The 24185-nt window shown below is 34.8% G+C and overlaps 1 protein-coding gene across 2 annotated transcripts in view; it reads left to right on the forward strand.

Moving 5' to 3' along the window:
* Window positions 1-24185, forward strand: part of LOC149089463 (uncharacterized) — a 171705-nt gene that overhangs the window by 56217 nt on the left and 91303 nt on the right. For both annotated transcript variants that reach the window (XM_089238742.1, XM_089238746.1), the window contains exons 14-17: window positions 11423-11494; window positions 20032-20226; window positions 23592-23741; window positions 23949-24062. In XM_089238742.1, the coding sequence (XP_089094868.1) occupies window positions 11423-11494; window positions 20032-20226; window positions 23592-23741; window positions 23949-24062 (531 nt within the window). The remainder of the gene's footprint in view (window positions 1-11422; window positions 11495-20031; window positions 20227-23591; window positions 23742-23948; window positions 24063-24185) is intronic.

Consider the following 24185-nt stretch of genomic DNA (forward strand, 5'->3'; position numbering starts at 1 on the left):
TGTTACGTTTACTGTAGAAAATGCTGTTTTTGCTATTCCAATCACCTGCAACAAGTGTGGGAATATTTGTGTTAAAAATATATTCAAGGAGCGGCACGTCAATTGTATTCCTTGGGGGCTTATATATGGCACAAAAATTTAGAGGAGTTCTGTTAATGTATATTGTTATTGCACAAACTTCCATTTGCGTGGATGGTGGTAAGGTATTAATCTGATAAGGAATATCAGCCTTAATATAAATAGCTGTCCCTCCCCCTCGATTATGAAGTCGGTCTTTTCTAATCTCGTTGTATCCATAAAGTTTTATTTTTTGGCTTGGGAGCAACCAAGTTTCTGAAACCAGAAGAATATCCACCTGGTTGAGAAATAATTCCTCTCTTAATTCTCTAACACTATTTTTAAGTCCATTGGAGTTCCAAGCCATAACACACAATGGCCTACTATAGATGGTATTTGATGTATTAATTTTTGGGCTGAAGGATCAAAATCAAAAATTGGAAAATCTGTTCGATTTTGTCCTTAGAAATGCCTGCCTGGTTCAGCAGTTGACAAAAATTTTTAGAGAGTTGACTACTTTCCACTGTGCTACCATTAGAGAAGCTGTTTGAGCTTGGATAACTATTTTTCACATTGACAGCTGATGTCACAGCCTTGTGTGATCCACTAGAGTCATTAGTGTGGCCTCTTGGGTGATCTGTATGTGTGCTGATAGTGAAAGTGTTGTTTATGAGTGTGTGTGTGCTAGGGGTTTCAACAATTTTCGTGGCAGCTTTATCATCTATCATCGAGCAGTTTGTGGGCACGTTAAAGTCCATTACAGATTGCGAATCTGCGAGAGAATCATTGGCTTCTGACATTGATGTTATGTTCAGCCTCTCTGTTAATGTGATGAGTTGGTTTAACACTCTGCCAAAAGTGATCCTAGCATGTTTTTCTAAAAGATCGAGTTTAATTTCATTTACATCTTTTGAGTTTGCTCCTTGCTTTGTAAGTGGATGTGTTCCCGGTCTAACAATTTTATCCAGTTCCTTTTGTTTTTGAATATTTATTTGTGATAACTGTTCATTTTCAACCGAAAAGAAGATTGTTTTGGTCCATTTCATATTGCTCAGATTGCGAGTAATGGTGATTGGTCCTTGACCTATTGAGAAATCGTCTTCTTGATCTTCATTTTGCACATTGCTCTGTAGCGAGGGAAAGTCCAGTGTATTTGGTCCCTGAAAGTTAACAGGAACCCTGGGAATAAATAAACGTGCCTTATTCTGCGAAAGCACGGGTCTAGCTCTGCACCCAGAGTATGTCGCCGTGTGAGGTCCACCGCAATGATAACATTTTATTTTGTCTATGTTCCCCTTTACTTGGCACATCCGGGTCTCATGTTGTTTGGCACAGAATGCACAATTAGGCGTTAGATTGCATCGAAAGGAGCTGTGCCCGTAGTTTTGACATGATCTACATTGAATGGGGCTCTGAAGCCCTTTGTATCTTTCAATTTCTATAGGTAGGTCTGAAATGCTAGTGAGATTTGCAAAGCTCTTCTCATTGACTGGAATTTCTACCAGATACAATGGTAATGCTCTACCAGAATGATAGTTCTTCATGTTACTGATTTTTACAGGGTTAAATTTTTGTTTCTCTAGGCTTGCTTTAATTTCCTGCGTGTTGATATTTGCAGGTAAGCCACGCACAACAAACTTGAGAGTCCTTTCACTTTGGGTGAAATATGTATAGTATTTGAATTTTTTTGAATCAAAAAATTTAGTAATAGTTCTATGATCTTTCTCAGAAAATACCTGTACCACCACAGTATTGTTTGTAGGTTTGGCTGTCGGAGGGATGTCACACAATTTCTTGACTGCCACGAAATCGTTAATCCAATTATTACCCCAGTCTGATAAAATTATTGCTGGAATTTTGGTTCGCCTGTTAGTGTTTGCATTGTTGTTTGGCATGTTTGTTGGTCGAGGTGTACCATCTGTCTGTGTGTTCCTTTTCTTTCCTCTCCCAGTGACCATAGTGAAGCCATCACCATTACCACTGTCACTCTCTGAGTTGTCAGTGACAACCAAACGGTTTCTAGGATTTGCCATTAGTCCATTGCTATCACCTGTCGGTGAAAGAGGTATTATAGGAGACCCTTTATTAGAGACCTGATCATTCGTGTCATCCGGTTCATTATTAATCAAATTGGAAGAAGAAATAGCCCCCTGAATATCAGTGTTTGCTAGGTCATTGGGTTCCTGATTTTGTGTGTGGTTAATGTTTATGGGAGAGATGTTTACTGTGAGTGAAGGAATAGTTGCATCAACTTCACTACGATTAGTGTCTTGTACCACACTTATATCTCCACTCCCTGGGCTGCCCTCGCCTTTACCCATGTTATTTGGCAGCTCTGATTCAGACGATGTGTAATTACTAGTTGAATTATTCTTTGAGCTATTCTCGCTTGTTGATGAAGTCGATGATTCATCACTTAAGCTCTTATCCTCAACTGGGGGGGTTGGGTCAACCTCATTTGGGATTAAATGAAAGCTGTTTGAAAGGTCAGTGCAGATGTTGTTTGATCCTTCTTCAGGGTCAGAATTGATATTAGGGATATTGTCAGAATGGTCACTTAACAAATCAGTTTGAGTATTGTCAGAACCAGTCTCACTTTCTGAGTTCAAGAAATTTTTTACCTTTTTTGTTTTCTTTTTCTTTCTCCTACCCTTATTAGCATCAGAGGTGGACTCAATAGTAGTCGAAGTAGCATTATTATTACCCTTTAGAAAATGTGTAGATAATTTATGCATACATGATTCGAAATTCAGTGAATCAAAATAATCAATCGCGTTACTTGCGAAAGTATCAAATTTTCCAGGCTTATCCTGCTTTGAAGCTGTTTTCCATGAAATAAAGTCCTCAATAATTGAGTCAAATTTGTTGGCGATAATGCAATTTTGGCCAACATGATTTAATTCATCACTTTCCTTCACTTTGCTTTTAACATACACAAGCAATAAATCAATAAACCTTTTTCTCAAGCTCGGGGATTCATTTGTCTCTGAGGCCCCGATACATAACTTTTCCACAATTGAATTATCAACACTTGCAAAGGGACACACCTTACCCATTGTTGACACACAAATATCAACCACTTACCTTGCAGCGTGTCCAATCAGCAGTGAGAAATCTAAACACAGGGACATTTGGGGCAGACGTTTCACTGGGGAGGGGGCAAACAGCATCGATGACTTCAGAGATGAAGATTCACACCACACTCCAGAAGAATAGCACTGGACGAATCGCAAGATCCACCACAGACAGGGATACGAAGAAGTCCGTAGAACGTGAAGTCCATATACCGTCGTGGTACTCCGCCGCTGAGACACCCGTTATGATACTAACGCGGCGATCGTTTTCCGTCTTGAAACTTGGTCGAGGAGCGAAGAAAACTGCGACTGTACTGGCCGACTGTCACCACCTGTCTCCTGGACACCAGCTCTCAGAAGAACAAGAACCTTCCCTTTCAAGATCCAGCAACAGAATGACGACAACAGTCAATCAGATAACTCCACATCTCTCGGCCAATCAGGTTCTACCAGCATAACAACTGTTTACAATACGCTGCCAGCCATAGAATCAACTGACCAATCGCAAAACAATAGTGTAGTTCAAGCCACTTATGTGCATAAATACAACCTGAGACTCCGGAAAACTAGACTTTGATCCAGTTTATCAATTCTCCTGATGATGCCAACCACTAGTGTTGGGGAAACGTTGAGAACTAACTCAAACGGACGACGGTCTTCGAACCCGAAAAAACAATTTTTATCAAATGATGGCCGCGAAAACCTTATCAACTATTTATTTAACAAGAAGAACTGTTTCAACAGTTTCCTTGGGCCTTGCAGTGTCTGCTGAGTTTTCAGAAAGGCAATGAATTTGGTGCAAATGGTCATAGACGGCTGAAAGCTTATTTTCGTATCTGGCAACAATTACTAAGTTTTTAAATGGTTTTGCAGAGACATTGTTCATCAAAAACTTAAATGACATGTTTTCCCAATTTGCAAAAATTATGAGGACTTGATGGATGCAAATGATGTAGTTTTTCGAAGATTTGGAGTTTGAATTGAAGTGAAAACATCAAATAATTGAGGTTGTGTATCAAATAAATGAAATATTTTGACATTAAAATGTATCGGAATCAATAATGACCGGAGCCAAATGTTGTACAAATGTGAAAATTGTGTAACTGAGAGATGGGATATATACAGCTGATATAACAGGTTTCCACTTGAATTAAAAGTTGAACCTGGGCATAAATAAATCATTAGACCCTGAGCAGTGTAGTAAAACCTTTCTAAGACAGGCACTCTAAGAGATGAAAACCTGTCTAGAATGAAATGAAGAGATTATTCTGTCAAAAAAAAAAAAAAAAAATCATTAGTTCTTTGATGTGCCTTTATAAAATAGAAACCTGTCTAAAACATAGAAAATTATTTCTGTCCCTTGATGTTCATATAGGTTACCTTGTCCCACCAAATTTGTGTCATTCTTTGTTTTTCTTCTAGTTATGATAGGTAAGGGAACTGCTGGAAATGAAGCATATTTGTCTGAATTTATTAAATAAGAAAGAATAAAATATAAAATAAATTAATAAAAATTGTCTTACAATTGGAAAATATTCCCTGGTGATTGTGTATATTCAGAAACTTAGTTGTTATTGGTTTGTTACCTTCAATGAACTTAGGAAAAGTTTTGAAGACAATGAAGTTTTTAAATTTTGTAAAGTTCCCAATTTTTAAAAATTTTTTTTTGGAAACTGAAAAAAAAAATTTCTTTCTTAACCCTAGAATATCAACTAAAATAACAACTGCATGTTACCTATATTACCAACTACGTTTCTGAGACATAGAGTTAGTATTCTTGGGTTAAATTGTTTTATTAAGTTTAATTTTCAGTTTTTTGCTTTTAATTTTGAATTTCTTCCTTGTGATCATAAACATTGATGAGCTGTTATTGAATGAAATATCAGCTTTTATGAAATGGAATTTTATGAATATGATTTTGATTGTAAATTAAAAATTGATTTGAAATTTATAAAACCGATTTTGAGTATCGTTGGTGTTCATGCAAAATGTTGTATGTAAAAAACTGCATTTTTTAGGAGACAAAAAAAAAAATAAATAAAATAAATAAATAAACAAAATAAAATAAAAATAAACAATACAAACACAACTCCACAACAGGCAAAATACCCAACGAGGTGGCTGAGGAAAAGATGCCCATAACAAATATGGATGTCATATATTTCTAAAATATAGCAACTCATTTAAAAATGCAATTACACAAATTTTAAACAATATATATACACATGATAAAATATTATACAATGACCATAAAGAATACTCACAGTTGTCTTATTCTAAATATTGATAGCTTCTCAATTTACCCCAACATGTTTTTCGTATTTTTTTTAAACCTGTAAATTTTGTTAGAATTTACTACCCCGGGGGTAAGCTATTCCATTTATTAACTACCCTATTAGAGAAAAATTCCCTGTGCCACCATAACCCAGAATTGTTCCTTACCAATCGATACTGGTGTCCCCTTGTAAAGGATATGGATATTCTCCAAAAGTCACTGTGTGATGCGGGTTTACTGCAGCATTTATCGTTGGTCCTTTTTTTTTTCTGAGGAGACAGGTCCTTCGGGTCCTGTAACCTGTACCGTTAATGGGACACGGTATGAATCTCTTGAGCAACCAGCTCATTCCGGCACTACAACAGCACGGATGTGTGGATAACACTGCAACAGCATGGATGTGTAGATAACACTGCAACAGCGCGGATGTTTGGATAGCACAATTTTCATGCACGATGGCACTCTTTCGCATATTGCAACACCAGTGAAGCAACTGTTGAATCTCCATTTTGGCAATGACAGTGTTATCAGCATGGGCGGAGATACAGGGGGCCGTGCGTGCCCCCCCCCCCCAGCGTCAAAGGTAGAGTCGATTGATCTAATGTATATATGAATTTACATCATCATCGTGCACCCCCCCCCATACTTCCAAGTTTATCTCTGCCTATGGTTATCAGTCACCATTTTTCCACAGTTTGGCAATCACGATCACCTGACCTGAACTCTTGTAACTTCTGGCTGTAGGTGTCATCTAAAAAATGTTTTGTACAGTGGTCGAGTTGAAAAATCGCATTACGCAACACATTCACAACATCACCCCTGATACACTTCGATCTGTTGTGGAACATCCTGTTGTGCACATTCGGCTCATAGGAGAAAACGGTGGACAGCATATTGAACATTTCTCAAGTAGCAGCTAATTTACCACATCTTTTTCCTGATGGTTTCATCACCGTTTGCTTTTCTACAATTTTTCTTACGGTCACGTCTTTTAATTTGCATCTTATGACGAGTACAGCGCCATCTATAGGCCAATTTTGAATTTTTTTTTCTTTTGCCAGACAAAATCCCATTGCTTCAATGTATATTCAGGTGAAATATCAGGTCATTCTGACCAATGGTTCTTTTTTTACAGCCTTTTCAAAAACAAACTTTAATTATAATCACCCTGTATATTGTAATAGGTCTTACTTAGCAAAAGAAAAGAAGCAAGACCTCATCGTTCTAGCTCAATCATTGGGAGTAGCCATGTCAACTGACATGACAGTCCTTCAGTTAAATCTATCATAGTCAACCATGACGATTATGATGAGGACTTTATGAAAGAATTCCTACTAACTGTCATCGATGAGAGAATTTCAGACTAAGCGCCAAGATCAAATTGAACAAGCCACGCTTCAAGTGGAAAAGGAAATTGAAGTCTGAAAGTTGAATGTTGGAGATACAGTTCAAACTTGTAAAGTTTAAGCTTCAAAACGAAGTGAATCTTAACGGTGCCAGCTCTGTCAACATCCCCAGAACTTAAATTTGAACTTCAAAAACTGCTCCCGAGTTTCGACGTTTAAAAGGACGACATATCATTGTTTCTATCTTTTGCTGAAAGCAACTCAAATTGACGAAGCGTCCCTAAAGAATTTTGGGTATCTCACCTCAACACAGTTCTGCAGGGTAGTGTAACATCGCTCATCACACAAGAACCTGAAGATAAAGCATCTGATTATCAACACGTAAAAGGGATCCTCCTGAAATGTTTCCGGTTATCTGCCGAATAATTTTGTAGATAGACAGTGCTTGGCATGACTATTATTTCGAGCTCAGGTCATTCTTCAAGAACTGGTTAACTGAATCAAACATCATGACTTTCCATAACTTAAAGGACTTGATCGTGATAGACCAGATAAAAAAGAAAGTCCCTCCTGAATGCAAAGAGCATCTAATGAATGAGTGGACAGAAGTAATCTCACCTGCTATTCTTGCCGATAAACTGGATGCCTATGATAATATTAGAAGTTTTTTTTCAACTGGAAATTTTTTTTGAATGAACCCAAACAATTTGTGAAACTGTGCAACCCCAAAAATCCATACTTTTCATCACAAATCGTCTATTGATGTATGCCAGGGTTCATGAAAGCAAATCCTAATTCTTCTCCATCAACTGTGACAGCTGTTAAATCTCCAAACAAAGCTATTTTGTACAGCAGTCAACCAGGGTTTAAGCTAGATAAAAAAATTCCTTTTGTGAAAATGGGGAGAAAAGCTTTAGCAAAATGCTGCAATGCTAATGTAATGATTGATGGTTGGATGTCTATTCGTTCCGTACCTCCTGTACGCATTTTTGCGAAAGTGGCTATCACTTCTTTCGCATTCTGCAATTTTCTTTTGCATTTTGCGAAAAATGTGGCCATAGCTTAAACCCTGCTGTCAACTCACAGATGCTCAGGTATCACTACAGCTGATGGAAATTCAAATATATATTAAGATTGTGGTCTTATAAGGCACTGACGCAGGTGCGGTGCACTCTGTTGCAGGGGAACTGCAACCGAGCTATACTAGCTTTACCTAAGTAAATTAAAGTAGTTATACTAGCTTTTCATAAGTAAAAATGTACCAATGATGTAGTAACAGTACCAACACGACTATTTCTCCTTGGCTGATGGTACCCGGTCTATTAGCAAGGTCTATGAAGTCAAAATACCTGTACGCATTGGAAATCGAACTGTCAGGACCACCACCTTGGCGTTGCCGATCACTGCTGGGATTGGACTTCTTGATGGCCGCAGGCATTGCTGTGGATCTGAAGAGGAAATGTTGGCTTTTAAGTGATATTCCTTATCTCCGATTCTTACGATTCTTATTCCAACAGGTTACAACAGTTGAGTATCACATCAACACCAGTAATAGTTAACTAATAGCTGTGTCTCGGCACCAAATGTCTCCAGCGGAAACCAAGAAGGGTTGCAGAGGGGACTCGTGGACATCCGAAACCAGAGAGCAAGGGGACACAAAGAGGCCAAGGCTATGATGGAAAGGACAGCTATGCCTGGAAAAGATGATAAGAAACACGGGTCCAACCTTAAACCTCAGTTGAATGTAATGTGGACTTACTCCATAACATGTTTGCACTGAATCTCGCAAAGGACAGTAAGTCTGAAGGAGTTGTGTGCAGCTCGCTGGATGGACGTCTTCGACCAGATCACAGATGAAGAGAGATGTGCCGATTCTACAAGGAGGAAAAGTTACAAGCAGTCGTTGAAAGAGCTCACCCAGAACTTCGAGTGTGATGAGAGTCACACCCTCTTGCTAACGACAGTCACCTTTGTTGAATACATGAAGACACAGATTGAAGGAAATCTCGGAAACCCTGACAGGGTACTTCATCAAGAAAACCAGGAGTCCTTAGAGTGGAGTGAAGATGAGACAGTGTTTTTCGAATGCAACATCTGCAACAAGATGGTCTCAGATGAGCAGCATCTGGTGAGCCATGAGCTTGAACACTCAACTCTGGTCAGTGGACGAAAACAACGGTTCGCAGCGAATACTCTGCTCGATTCCAGAAACTCATTCAGATGTCATGTCTGCCATTCGTTTTCACCCATAAGAGTCCATTTCAGAGCATGTTAATGAGCAACACTCAAGGACCCATTCCATATCCACAAAGTCACCAAATTCAAGCAACGGCAAGGTCATGTCCGCCAGTTGCTCGCAGGCTGCCTACGCTTGCGGAATCTGCCAGTCCAGTTGGAAATTGCAGATGACAATGCACGTCATGCCCTACATGAACAAGGCATATGCTGAAGAAACGATAGTGTTCTCAGAATTGAGGCAGCCGATTCACGTCCGGGTGATCGCCTGTCAGTATTGTGAGATGACATACCAAAATGAATCCGTCTTCCAGAAGCATGTAGGGTTCCACAAGACGAAAACTGTAAACGCTCATCTCCAAGTCTACAAACGTCTGAGATGTCCCAGATATCCCCATCTAGACATCCTGTGGCCAAGCCATCCCAACCTCGAGTACCGCTTGGAGTTTATTATGTCAGCACTTTGACTTTGCAACAACATTGCAGGAACACGATGATGCCTATGCATCGGAGAAGACGTCCACCGAAAAAGTTGCAGATTGATATACCCACAAGTCATCATACTTGTGAAGAATGGACTTTTTTTGAATATACGTAATTTTTTTCTTATTTTGTTGCCTTCCATTATTGAAATGTGTTTGTCAGATATTTGATTATTGTTTATATGTAATGTACTGTCATGATTGCATTATGCACTGCTTTGTTTATGTTTAAAGATTGTTCCTGGTGTCACGAAACCAGAGGGGGAGTCTGTGACAATAAAGGCCAACCAGTATCTCTCCGATGTAATTTGTGTTTTGCTTAAATAAATTACGTTCCAAACAACATATGGCTACAGTGGGATTTTTTTGAAGGGAAAGTACGACTATGCAGAATCTATTTATTGTATGCTACTTATTGATGTAGTACCAGGTTTTTACCTTCAAATTGTGTGGTTTGGTTTCGATAATGTCAAAAATCCAAGATGACATGCGATATTTATCTATCAAATTAAGAAAACCTCCTTCCAGAGCATTCATACACGTCATGTAATTATAAGTCTGTAAAATTTTGTTATGCATTGATATTTAAATACATTATTTAATGATAATAAATTAGGTTTCAAGTAAATTATGATCAGCATGAAAGTTCTCCTCTGAATCTTCATTGTTAGGTCATCAGGGTTGTCACACACACATAACTGACACAAGACATAGCTGATGCCTTACAGTGACCAGCAAATCAGATCCCTGTCACCACAAGTTGTTCTCCAGTAGTAGATACACCTGTTAAGCTCACAGTGACAGTTCTTGATGGTATGGCGTAATTGCAAGCCAAGAAAAAAACATGTAGTGTTAAAACCTTAGCGATCTTGCAAATGAATTTAACAGGAAACTGAGAAATATACACTGTCATGGTATGATGAAAAAACATATTTGGTCTTCGACACATACATAGAACATTCACTTAAATCTTCCATGTGTCAGAAAAGAACTGGCAACACACAACTTATCCAGTACATAATCAGTGATTGAATGTACATTGAAAAATTCTTCTATGAAGTTATTGATATCTCACACCTAGACAAAGCATGAATTAAATGCTTACTTATTCGATGCAGGGCTCCCACTCATCCTACTTTTTTGGTAAAATGTCCTACTTTCTCGGTTTTGTCCTATTTTCTGGTTTTTGTCCTGCTTTTCCTATTTTTTTTTACCAAAACCTATCAACAAAATGCATATAATTGATTTTATTGAGGAGGGAATCATCGATATAATATCAAATAATACATCTGTAGTAGATTGCAATTAATAATTCTGCCAAAGAAGAAACTGTATTGTTTTAAAAATATTTGGGGTGGTGTATGTGGACCATTTGCTGGTTTATTAATTTTTCATTTGCTTAGTTTGAGGGTTCAACAAGTAGAGTAGTGATTAAAAACTTCTATCTGGTTGAAAAAAAAATAATTTTGTACTTACTACATCAGGGTCTTGGGCAGTAACATTCATCATTCAAAATTATAGTGTACATTTTGTGTATAGGTTTGACACAACAGTTTGCATATCAAAGCAGTTGGGTACATAGGCTTATTCTAGGTTTTGTGACTGATGTTACCCAATAACATTCAGTTGTCTTCTGTATTTTTAGGGCATGCAGAGGCAAACAATATTTGCAATGCTCAGCAAAGAGCTAGAAATGAAAGTGCTCTATTTGTCAAAAACGAGTACACTGGTGATGTGCGCTAAAATTTAAATAAATCCTTTTGAAAAAGGGATGGGCAATGCAGTAAAACTATCTGGTCCACTTTGACTTATTTATATTGGACTTTGTAATTTACACATTTTGCACATAACTACTGTAACTTTGTAATATTTATATACCTACAGTTTGTTGTCAATTCATTCAGTTTATTAAGTATTTTACTGAAATTTTTTTTACAATTTAAATTATGATAGGGATGGGTTGATGAGGCTAAGAGTGATTTGAGCTTTGACCACTTTTCTGTAGAAGTGAAAGAAGAACCACAGGTATGCATAGTTTTATTTATTTACAATAACCCCAAAAAGAATGAAATTCACTTACACTGGGAAAAGTAGTAATAAATAAAAGTAGTTTTCAGGGAAAGCACTTCGCATATAGAGCCAGGTCAAAACCTCAATAGTGGAAGCAAATCTTTCATAGGTGGTGCATACCAGGGTTGGTAAAAAAAACCGGGTTTTTTTTGGTTTAAACCAGGTTTTTTTGGTTTGAACCATTTTTTTTTTGTTTTAAGTAGTATTAATATTAAAAACAATGAAATTTATGAAAAATCATTCAAACTTCCAATAATTAACTAAAATAAAATGTTTATTAATGTAATTAACACCATTCCCATGCTAATTAATCAATAAATATTTATTACATTTTAACAAAAACCAACTTTTGCAATTTAATTATTTTTTGCTTAACCCAATGGATTATTGTGTGTTTGAAAATTCTTTTAATGTTATTATTAATCATATAATATATAAAGGTTTTTCCCCAGTTACTTTCAGTATATTTAATTAGGAAGCTATTTTGCAAAAAGTAATAAAAATTAGGTGAATATAATGTATTTAATGAAGCATAAATAATGCAGATTAATTAGCAATGATTTACGATATACAGGGTGATTATAACTAAGATTCTGATTTCAAAACACAGTAAAAAAAGAACGATTGTCAGAATGACTTGAAAATTGACATGAATATTCCTGAAAAAATGCAATTTTATTTGATAAAGGGGAAAAAATACTTGAAAATGTAAAATTAATGACATCATCCAACATGTGAGAGATTTGCTCGCGGAATGGAAACGATAGCCAGTCATGGCAGAATGATACCTTAATTATAGTATTTCATGATTTCATAATTCATGGAAACATCACAAAAAATGAAGTAATTGAACAAATAACTACAACTTACTTAAGAAATGTTAAATATGTTGTCCAACCTGAGGTTGAAAGCACAAAAATTGTTGTTCAACAACAGAATCGGAGTATGCCATGGTCATGATGTGGATGTGCTTGCAATTCAGCTTCATTAAACCAAACGCGCCTCCATGTTAATATTCCTGAATAACTTTCAACATATAGGGGATGTGCTGGAGATTGCAGTTCACCAAATTTTGCAATCTGACCACTGTTTATGACACTTTGAGGTACCCCCCACAGCCACAAGTTAAAAGGGTTAAGGTGCATCCTGCCAAAATGGGTTTTCAGCAGCTGCTTTGCTGGTATTGCAATGTGCATCTTGATAGAAGTTCTATCCACACACTGATGCTGTGGAAGTGCCGAAATGATGTGGTTGCACAAAATAGATTATACTGCTGGCCAAGTACAGCATCATCTACTTGCACATTTTGCACTTTTTTCTTTTGCGAAAGAAATTTCCATTGCTTCAGGGGTATCCATGTAAATTTTCAAGTCATTCTGATCAGTACTTATTGTATAGTTTTGGAATCAATACTTAAATTATAATCACCCTGTATATAGCTGATTATTTTTCATAAATCTGTTACTACTATACAGTAGAACCTTGATTAACTGGGCTTAACAGCGTGTGTATGGAAGTATAAAAAAAACAACTATTGAATATTAAGACTGGGAGATATACAGTAGGAGATGTGCTACTTCTTATGGGAATGAAAATGTATGTGAGGTAATGTAACAACTAGTACACTAGTCTTTGTCCTTTAAGGACAGCTGGTGTCTTTATTGGATTATAGGACCACCTGCCCGTAGCATGATGGTGTCACTACTGTAGCTGCTTCTTTGTGAAGGGAAAAAGAAACCCTGTGAGATAATACACCACTACATTTAGATGTGTGATGCAATCCTTATTCATGAATTTGCTAAAGATAGAGCATCAGAATGTAGCTAAAGGTTAGAAAATGTAAGAATGAGAAATTTTGGCTTTTATATATAACTTTAAATGACTAAGATACTTCATATGAAAAAAATATATATATTCTGGCCACTTTTATGAGACTTATTGAAAAAAACCACTTATAAAATCTTATATTATTTAAAGATATACCATCAGAATGTATCCCAAGGATATAAAATGTGGTAAAAGTGAAACATTTTGGCTAATAATGAACCAATATGATGTTTTTCAAGGAAAAAAAATTATATTTAGGCAACTTTTATTTGATTTTTTGAAAAAAACCACTTGGTTTAAACCAAACAACCCTGGTGCATACAAATTCCGATGGCAGACTGTTCCATATTATTGGGGCACGTCATCTGCACCCATGAAAAAGCAATCTCTTCTGGCCATTGCCATTCTTATTTAAAAGTGACTCCTCTGTCCATGATCTTGAAGAAAGGTTCTCCCAATGGTAGATAAACCATTTGGGGGAATAGTTCGTAACACATGAGATCTGCAGCGATTCTATGCCATTCCATAGATTGCAAACCCAGAAATTCAAGTCTCTCACAATAAGGCCAGCTACTCAAGCCAGCTATTACTTTGATAAAGGACCTATGTTGCTCTTCGATGAGCTTTATGTCCTTACTTTCGTAAGGGTTCCATACTTGTGAACAGAACTCCTGAGAGTCAGGCGAATGTACACACAGAAAGTGTATGACAACCTCTGTGCATCACATTATGCTGTACATAACATGAATGAAATTTTATTAGCTTTGCAAATTATGCCATGATAATCTATATATATATATATATATATAATTGATTTTCTGTCTAAGTTCTGTATACAAATCTCAAATTTTAGACTGATCTCCACCAGGGTTGGGTTTTTGACGTGACAAGTGTCAAAAACTGGTTTAAACTGTCAAAAACTGGTTTAAACCGTCAAAATTGTCAAAAACCGTCAAAAACCTAAATGAATGCTTTGGGATGTTCCGAATAGAATAGGTATATAACTTAATGATGAGGCACTTTGATATTACAATGTTTCATTTTCAAACACTAATTTATTAAAATTGAAACAAAATATTAATTATAATTTGCGATTTTGAATTTGAGGTACAAAATGTCTAGAATAGATATATAATTAATAGTATGGTTCATTTTTACCATGTAGCATCCGATAACATGTAACTAATTTTGCGTATTTTTCTACACCTAAACGATTTCTAAGTTTTGAATGGACAAATCCAAAGTTAGAAAATACTCTTTCAATGGAGGCTGAGCTGGCGGGACTGGACAGCAAAAGCATTGCTAGTTTTATGAGTTCAGATGCAGGCTCAGCTGAAAAAGCATTACATTTAGAAAGTCCTTTCCACCAAATCACAGGGTTTGTCATTCTTCCTGCTGCACTGAAATAAGAAGGTAGAAAAGGAGTTTCTTCCGCTTCATATGAAATTAGCAATGGCAGACAACCGTTAATTTTCTCTGTTGCCCATGTGCGAGCCAAATCACTTTGCACATCAGTCAGTCCTTCACCTTTATATTTTGGGTGCAAATTATATGCCAAATAATGAAATGGTCTCAGAATCTGGTTCATCCTGTTTTGTATCTTTTCAATGTGAGGCTGAAGAGCACTTTCTTTTAGAAGGCTTAGCCAAACACGGCATGAGTCAGCTATTGTATCTGTATCTGTTTGAAGAATATCCAATGCAACACTTATTGGCTTGAGTTGGAATGAAAGATCTTTACACTGTTTGTATAAATTATAATTGTTGATTAAAATAACAATTCCTTTGTCAATGTCATTTTCGTGATCTTCTACTATTTTCTGAAAAAATGGCCTATTGTGTAAAAATGTTTCAAGACAAGCAAGTGTACTCTTCCATCGAGTATCACCAGGTAATTGGGGTTTTATTGACCCCATATGTTTATTAAGCCATCCCGAAGGCAAATGATGGTTTCTAAAGTATTTTTGTATTTTAACCACCTGTTTGAGCACAGCTTCAGGTGTTAGATCTTGTCCGAGTAAGTTGAGCCAATGAGAAGAGCACCCATATGCTATTAAATTTTGGTCAATCTCATTAAGCAAAAGTTGCCTGGCTTTCTCCATTACTTTTGCATTATCAGTTACAACTGCCTTGCCTTTACTTCACAAGAATATTTATCGTGGGCCAAACGTATGGAATTGTTAATTATTTGCTTGTGGTAATCTGCATTTTTCATAATAGCACCACACTCAACAGCTTCAAGAAAATAGGATTTACCTTCAGAATGTATCAGGTCGCAAAGCAGAAACTAGATCTTTGAAACTTGAATATTCAACAACACTGAATGGGATATTATTGGCATAAAAAAACTTTGCCACTAATAAATCAATTTTTTTAGTTGTAGCAGAATTTGATTTCACAATGAAGTCATCAATTTTTTGCTTCTTTTTTTGAGTGAAAATTTCAGGTTCTGTTGATTCCAACAAAATAATAGACTATGAAGCAGTGGACTCTGTAGATGTTGATGTAGTTGCTTTTTGTACATCAGGTATTTGTTCAACATCATTGCCCCTTCCAATACACTGAGCTATATGGCTCTTCATCCTGTCCACACGAATACATCGCATAACTCCACAATTAATGCATTTTGCATATATCTTTCCATTTTTCTCTACTTTATCAAAATTTTGCCAGGCTATATGCTGTGGCCTTCCACCACGATTCATTATTTAGTCTATTATTAGTTTAAAATATATTTATGATTTCTTAGAAATTGGTTTCACTAAACATAAAAAAATATCAAATGAAATTTCTGAAATTGGTTTCCATATTAATCCTCACTACTTTACAATTCAAACAATAAATAGCAAAGTTGGACTTTTCTCTAGTACACTGGTCTTTGTCCTCTAAGGGCAGCTGGTGTCTTTATTGGATTATAAGACCATCTGCCCCTAGCATGATAATGCAGTCACTACTGTTGCTGCTTCTTGGTGAAGGGAAAAGAAAAACAAAACCCTGTGAGATAATATACCACTACATTTAGATCTGTGATGCAATCCCCATTCATGAATTTTCTGAAAATAGAACGTCAGAATGCATAGCCCAAGGTTAGAAGATGTGGTAAGAATTAGCAATTTTGATATTGTAATATAACTTAAGTAACTAAGATACTTTATATAAAAAATATGTATATTCAGGCTACTTTTATAAGGTCTTTTTGAAGGGAAAAAGAACATTTATCATTTAAAAATATACCACCAAATGTAACCCAAGAATAGAAACTGTGGTAACAATGAAAAATTTTGACTAATAATGAACTAATTAATTTTTCAGGGGAAAAATTATTTTAGGATAATTTAGTATTTTGATTGCTGGATATATATATTCTAATGTTATGTACAATAAGAATATTGTTTTAAATATCTGGGATTGTCTAGATAATAGGCCTATAATAACAGAAATCACCATTATATATAGCAAGCATGAAAGAACTTTTTAAACATGTATCTGTTGTAAAAAAAAAAAGTAGAGCAGATGTTGATATGCAAATATATATATATATATATATATATATTCATATATAAATAAACAGTTGAAGAAATTTTAGAAGGTTGAAACTATCTTGAATACATTACATATCCTTCCGTAGTTTTATGCTATGCTCTACTCAAATTCTATATTTTACAAGTATATATACATGTATATAATTGTCCAAAATAATTATGTAGGGGGGGGGAAGATTATTTTAAAATCACACATTATGTATTGCAGCATAGTCACTTTAAGCATTACATGCAATCAATGTGCGTATTTTCAATAGGAATTTATATGTTGAAAAGCAGTATTTGAGGTTTTTGACAGTTTTTAACAGAGGTTTTTGACGGAGGGTTTTTGACGTGACAGTTTAAACCGTGGTTTAAACCGTCAAAAACTGACATGTGTCAAAAACCTGCCAACCCTGATCTCCACCAAATTTTGCACATATACCAAGTAGGGACCTTACTTGAACAATAGGCCACTTTAAAAGTTCATGCCCAGAGCTGGGTAAATTCCTAGAAATGGGCAAAAAACTGTTGGGCAACAATGGTTTCTAGGCCTCAACAATTACTTTTGGAATATTTACTTTGGTTACCATGGTTCCCTAACAATGCATTTCAGACATCTATATACCTTTGCAATGGTTTGTCATTTCTTTAATACTGCCAGTATTATGTATAATACAGGATATTTCAAAAAGAATCATCCAATTTAAAAAAATCATAACTATTCAGCTTTTAATCTGTTTTGATCGAATAATGTATGGGTAGAAAAAGGGAAATCTCGAGTTTCACACAGTTGCAGAGAGGTAGCACTGACGCTCTTCCTTCGGCTGCCACTTCAGTGTTTGTCAAGATGGCGACTACACAATAGAAATTGTTTTGTATTCTAAGCTTCGTGAAGTGTGAGTCTGTAACAACTGTCCATCATGCTTATTGTGGACAATACCCTGGTGTTGAACTTCCTACAGCTCAGAGCATTAGGTGATGGTATAAACCAGTGATTTCCAATGTGGGCATTAATGCCCCCTTGGGGAAGATGGAAAGTTCCAAGGAGGCAGTAGAAGCTACGGGTATAATATAGGATCCTGTGGGTTAGATTATGTTGGGGGCAATGGGACAAAAAAGGTTGAGAAACTGGTATAAACAATTCCGAGACACGAGTTGTCTGTGTAAAAGGAATTCCCCTGGCTGCCCCCGCATGTCAGATGGAAATGTGGAGTGCATCCAACAGAGTTTTGCACGTAGTTCACAGAAATCCACTTGCAATGGATGCAAACATGCTTTCAAAAGTTTGGGACGAATTTAACTACCGTGTATAGACATATGCTGTGTATCCCAAGGTGGACATATTGAGCACCTTTAATTTGGTTTGTAAAAAAACTTTGATCAACCATGTAATATAAAATTAATCTTAAGTGTCTATATTCAATATTTTTCGTAATAGACACATTTCAAATCGGGTGATTCTTCTTGAAACACCCTGTGGTTTAGTTCCTTCTAATGGTTTGTCACTTTTCCAATCCTTCCACTAACTGAAGAAAATCTGGGCAGCACCGGGTATTATAGCTAGTGTTTAATAAAATCCAGGATGTGTTATCATTGGCTTTAATATTATGTACTAATAATTTTTTATTTCCTCAGTTTCCTTATAAAAACTGTCTACATAAAGATGGAAATTCGGTTTTTTTATTGCTCTTAAATGAATGATAATTTTTTGCTTTGTGAAATACTAACAAATAAGAAGGAGCTGAAGACTTTCTGTGGGGGAATTGTATTTTTTTTAAATATACCAAGATCTTTGGCTGGACAGCTGACACAATCCCTTTTTTAAAAAACTTGTTTAATCTGCTGCGATAATAAGTGATACATTTTCAGAATGCTGACACACCAATTTATATTCACACTATATCTTGCAGCATATGGTATATAGTTCTCAACCTTTATAATTATTTTTTTCAAATTGACTTTTTTATTACTATTTTATTTTCCTCTAGTGGCTGCAGCAGGCATCTAGCCAGAAATTTCGTTCTGAGTGGGACCACTTGGGAAGCTAAAGTGAACCAAATAGATTTTTTTATTTTTTTCCTTTTTTGGTCATTTTCTTACATTTGGGGGAGGTCTAGATCCCCAAGTTCCCCCTTGCTATGGCCTTGGGCCGCAGAGCCCCTAGAGAGTGCACACGGAGCACCAGTTGAGAACCGCTGTGTGAGTCTCATAGCCTATGCTGTTGATTTTGAAAATTAGAATTTTTCACAATAACATAACTTTACCATGTAGATAGTGAAATTTGTTTTGGAATACTTTTTCAGTTGATTTAAAGGATGCAGAATTTTATCATCATAGATTTTTCCTATATGAATGCTAAACATCAGTTTTTTTTCAATCACATTCTTCTGTATACACATACTTTTCTATTGCATTTCAGCTTTTGTGAATATGAGTTATGAAAATAAAAAATCGAAACAACACTCAGAAGCAGAGTTCATGCAAATTAGAGAATTAGAAAATTTTTAAAGTATACTATAAATTTAAATGTTTGTCACACAAGGTTCTAGAACATATCTATGGTATAATATTTGTATTAACAGGATTGAATGCCCCCCTCTCAAAATATAAGCACTTTTCTCTCCTTTTCTTCTGGAAGATAGAACATTTTGAAGCTTGTTTTAAAAACAAAAAAATGTAAACAAAAAGTTTTATTGCATATATATTTTTATGAAAATGGACACCAACTTGATCAAATCAAGCATTGTGCTTTATCTCTAGTGTATGTAAATTAGAGTTTATCGATCCTAACGTTAGGGTTTTGAAAAAGGACATTCATTGAAAGGTATAAAACTATCTGCACCAATACTTAATTAGTATGGGAAAAACTGGCTGATTATAGTGGGAATACACTACTACCAAACCAGACATCACTTCATCCATATTCCTATTCCTTTGCAAAACTTCTAATGAATTATGTGCATATAAGTGTTGTGAACATAACGTGAAGTTTGTTTCTGTGTTGTGCTTCCATCTATTTTTTGAAATATGAGTGGTGCAATCTATATATAAAATTGATTTTGTCTTTGTGTGTGTTTTTTTTGTTTACAAAATATTTTATTTCTACATGTTTTTGGAAATGTCATTTTACACCTTTTTTCAGCATTCAGATGTTGTAGAAACTGAATATTCAAGGAAAACATGTTCTCCATACCTGTCTCCTGAAAAAAGTTTAGGTTCCAATGGACTTATGTCAAATGAAAAAAGAAATAATTATGATTCCAGCAAAAATGAAGGGATGAATAATTCTAACATTTCAGAAAATATTCAGAAAGTAGTGAACGAAAAACCTAATCAAGTATGTAAAATCTCTGAGGTTTTTCTTTTTCTTTTGATTTTTCATAATCCTCTTATCCTGGAGGGTGTACCATTTTTTTTTAATTCTTAATAAAAATCGATCATGCATATGTAAAAATTGGTTTGTAAGAAATGCATTAAGATTTGAGCTGCGAATATAACCACAATGTGATTGTTAGATGTAATTTCTCTTTTGGAGAATGTGGCCTTTGATAAATTAGTGCCCAGTTGAAAATTAACATGATCACAAGATCCAGAAAAGATAAAGGAATTTTATAATAACACTATGACAGAAAAATGGTGTTTATTTAAGAAAATCTGAATATGGTTGAAGAGAAACAAAAAATAGTAATTTCGGAGACATGTTACAGTGAAAAAATAAAAATATACAGTGAAACCTTGATATAATGGTATTTTGTGAACAAAAATAAATAAATAAATATATATTGTTATATTGAGAGGCAGCGGTTTAACATTAGAGTAAAGACATTTTTCCCAAACAAGAATTGAAAAATTAGTGTTTTAGATCTATCTATTGTGATATCGAGTATCGTTGTTGTGAGCTTTCACTGTACATAAAAATTCATCCAATATGATTAATCAAATGAAGATTCTTCCCAAACCACTGGAATGAAATTTTTCCAGCCTACCCATGGGTCCATGCAATATATTTTATGTAAAAGTGATGAATCAGTTGTTAAGTATAATCAGCAGCCATGTCAGTAAATTTGATCAATTTTATTCATACACTGCGATTCTATCACATTTGTAGGCCATTATGAATAATCATTAGTCTTGGATGATGAATGCAATATTTCATTGTCACGTATACATGTAAGTAAAGCTAAAATTACAAGACAATTTTAACTATCAGGGTTGATAAAAAACTTTTTTTGCTTTAAACTGGTTTTTTTGGTTTGAATAGCATAAACATTAAAACAATAAAATTTCTAAGAAAATTCAAACTTCTAAATAAATTAAAATAATATATTCATTAATGTAATTAATGCTATTCCCATATTAATTAATATTTCTTACTAATTAATATTTCCTACATTTTAACAAAAACCAACTTTTGCAATTTATTTTTTTTGTATAAGGCCGGAATTACACTATGAAAGTTTGATAAAAGTATTTTTATAAAACTTGAAAAATGCCACCAATAAGATTATTGGTTACATTCTAGAAAATGCAACCAATGATCTTATTGGTAGCATTTTTCAAGTTTTATAAAAGTACTTTTATCAAACTTTTATAGTGTAATCATGGTTTAACTCAAGGAATTATTTTGTGTTTGAAAAGTTCTTAATGTTATTATTAACCATATAATAAAAATGTTTTCCGCAGTTACTCTCAATATGCTTAATTGGAAGCTATTTTGCAAAACTGATAAAAACTAGGTAAATACTATATGTTTAATGAAACAATAATCAATGCAGATTAATTAGGGATGATTTAAGATGTATAGAGTTTGGTTATAACTAAAGAGAGGATGATTACAACTAAAGTTCTAAATTCAAAACACTGTAAAATAAGAACTGGTCAGAATGACTTGGAAATTTGCATGAATATTCCTGAAGCAATAGAATTTAGTATGGCAAAGGAGGAAAAAATACTTAATGTAAAATAGACAATGCTGTACGCTGCACTCAATCCAACACGTGTGAAATTTTTTTGAAAAATAGGAATGATTCCCCAGTCAGAGCAAAATGATAAATAAGTTAATTAGCATCCAGGATTTCATAATTCATGGAAGCATCACAAAAATGAAGTTATAAAATAACTACAACTTGCATAAGAAATGTTAAATGTGTTGTTCTGGCTATGAGGTAGAAGCACAAGAATGCTTTTTCAACAATATATTGCCTAGTGACTTATGAATACCATTGTGAGCATTGATCATTGGGATCCTATCTGGAGGTAGGATATCGTATAGCAGTTTTTTACTGGGAAATTCCCAGCCACATGTGTCTTGACAAGACAATCAGTTGCAAGGTCATTTTATTTACATATCGTGAATAAAATATCTTGATCAGAAACTGGCAACATTACGATTGATTGTAACATTGATCGCCGTTACACAACCACCACTGCCAATTGCCAATGAAAAACAAAAGACAAACATTAATGTGTTTAAATAATGATGATTTCGAATTTTTATGACTGGGCGGGGGGGGGGGGGGGGTCTATGGATACATTACATTATCTGGAAAGTAAGAATATCCGGTATATGGATTGGTCAGCCAGATCTCTTGACCTAAATCATCTCCCTCCTAGAACTATCCCAGAGCTGAAAACTGTATTGCTGCAAGAGTGGGGCTGATTGCTTCAGGGACTCCTTAACTGCCTCGTGTCCAGTATGCCGTTGTGTCTGGATGATATATTGGACAATATATGCAGAAAATCATGCGTGCATACTATGACTTCAGTGTAGTATATCTTTCTCTGCTATAACTGTGTATTCGTACCAAATTTCATTAAAATCTGTCCATTAGTTTTTCAGAAATTTGACATGTGCTAATTCTCTTAATTTTGCACACAAGTATATTTGTGTTGATGGAAATCTCTTAAACATCTACACATACTAAAGTATGCCCTTGCAAATGAGAAATTCTGTATAACCAAGTGGGTGCATCAAATATAAACAATGTTTTTATACTGCTGCTTCAGGGTTTTTTCAGATTCAAAGTATTTTACAAAAAAAAAATTCAACATTTTATACCAAATAATTATGAATATTATAATTTTTTATTTTTTTATCTTATTCTATTAGTGAATCATCAAGTAATGCTATTTATTTTTGACATTTTTTTTAAATAAAAATATATATATTGCATAACATTATAAGATACTTCTAAAACAGTTATCTGTAGCTGAAATTAAAGATAAATTTTTACTGTATGCATTTATGTATATTGCTTGTTAATCGAAATGAGACTCAAATTAATTGTTTTTGATTTAATTTTTTCTATTTGGTTTTGTTGTTATATATCATGCCCTTCATGCTAGAAGCATGAAAGTGAAATGTCCTTGATAAAAAAATAATGTAGGAAATGAGACATTTGAATGTTTATTCTACCCATGTTACTCTGTGGAAGTTATTTTCCTAAAATGTTTTTTAACATTTGTTTCAATAGGGATACACATTGGCATTTCAAGCAAAACTTGGATTGCAAAATAAGGTATCGAACCAGCTGATAAAAAAAGTGAAAATTTGTGCATTCGTGCTTGTAGCATGAGGGGGACAATATTACATTGATGACTGAATATCATGCACTACTTTTTATATCTTGATTTATTCTGCTGAAAATGTTGTTCAAAATAACAGTTGGTTGTTCATTATAGCATCCCATTATCTTTTTACAGGGATCCCAGAGATCAAACCAGGGGCAACCAAATCAAAAAGCATCAATATCAGGATTAAACTATGGAAATAGTCCAAAAAATATATCAGATAGGTGGTCGAAGAGTGGAGACGAAATCATGGTTTTGAATAAAAGGCTGGAACAAAAAAATGCAAGTTCTAATAAAAGCCTATAGATTATTTCTTTTATATGTATGTAATCATATAGGTAATCAAAGTTGTTTCATTTGAGCTGGATTTACATGAGATAATGTTAGTAATGAACTTAATGAGCCCAACAGATAATTACAAGCAAGCTAAACAAAAATGAAAAGAATTCTTTATAATGTATAGAGTGCTGTCTTTTTTCTTTCTCTTAGGATTTGCAAGTGCCATTGTCTCGTAAAGTTTATGTTGCTGATGTGACATATCAACAAGTAACAGAAGATGGTATCACACTCACTCAGGCACAGAGTAATTCACAAGAAATATTTGTAAGATTGAAAATTTTCATATTGATTGATTAGTACAGTGCATTTCACTTAATACAAATACAATGCCACAACAGGCAAAATGCCCAACGAGGTGGCTGAGAAAAAGATGCCCATAAAAATATG

Source organism: Pholcus phalangioides, unplaced genomic scaffold (assembly GCF_987345545.1).
Source record: "Pholcus phalangioides strain wild (caught in Gottingen) unplaced genomic scaffold, Ppha-v1.0 ptg000002l_1, whole genome shotgun sequence".
NCBI classification, from domain to species: Eukaryota; Metazoa; Arthropoda; class Arachnida; order Araneae; family Pholcidae; genus Pholcus; species Pholcus phalangioides.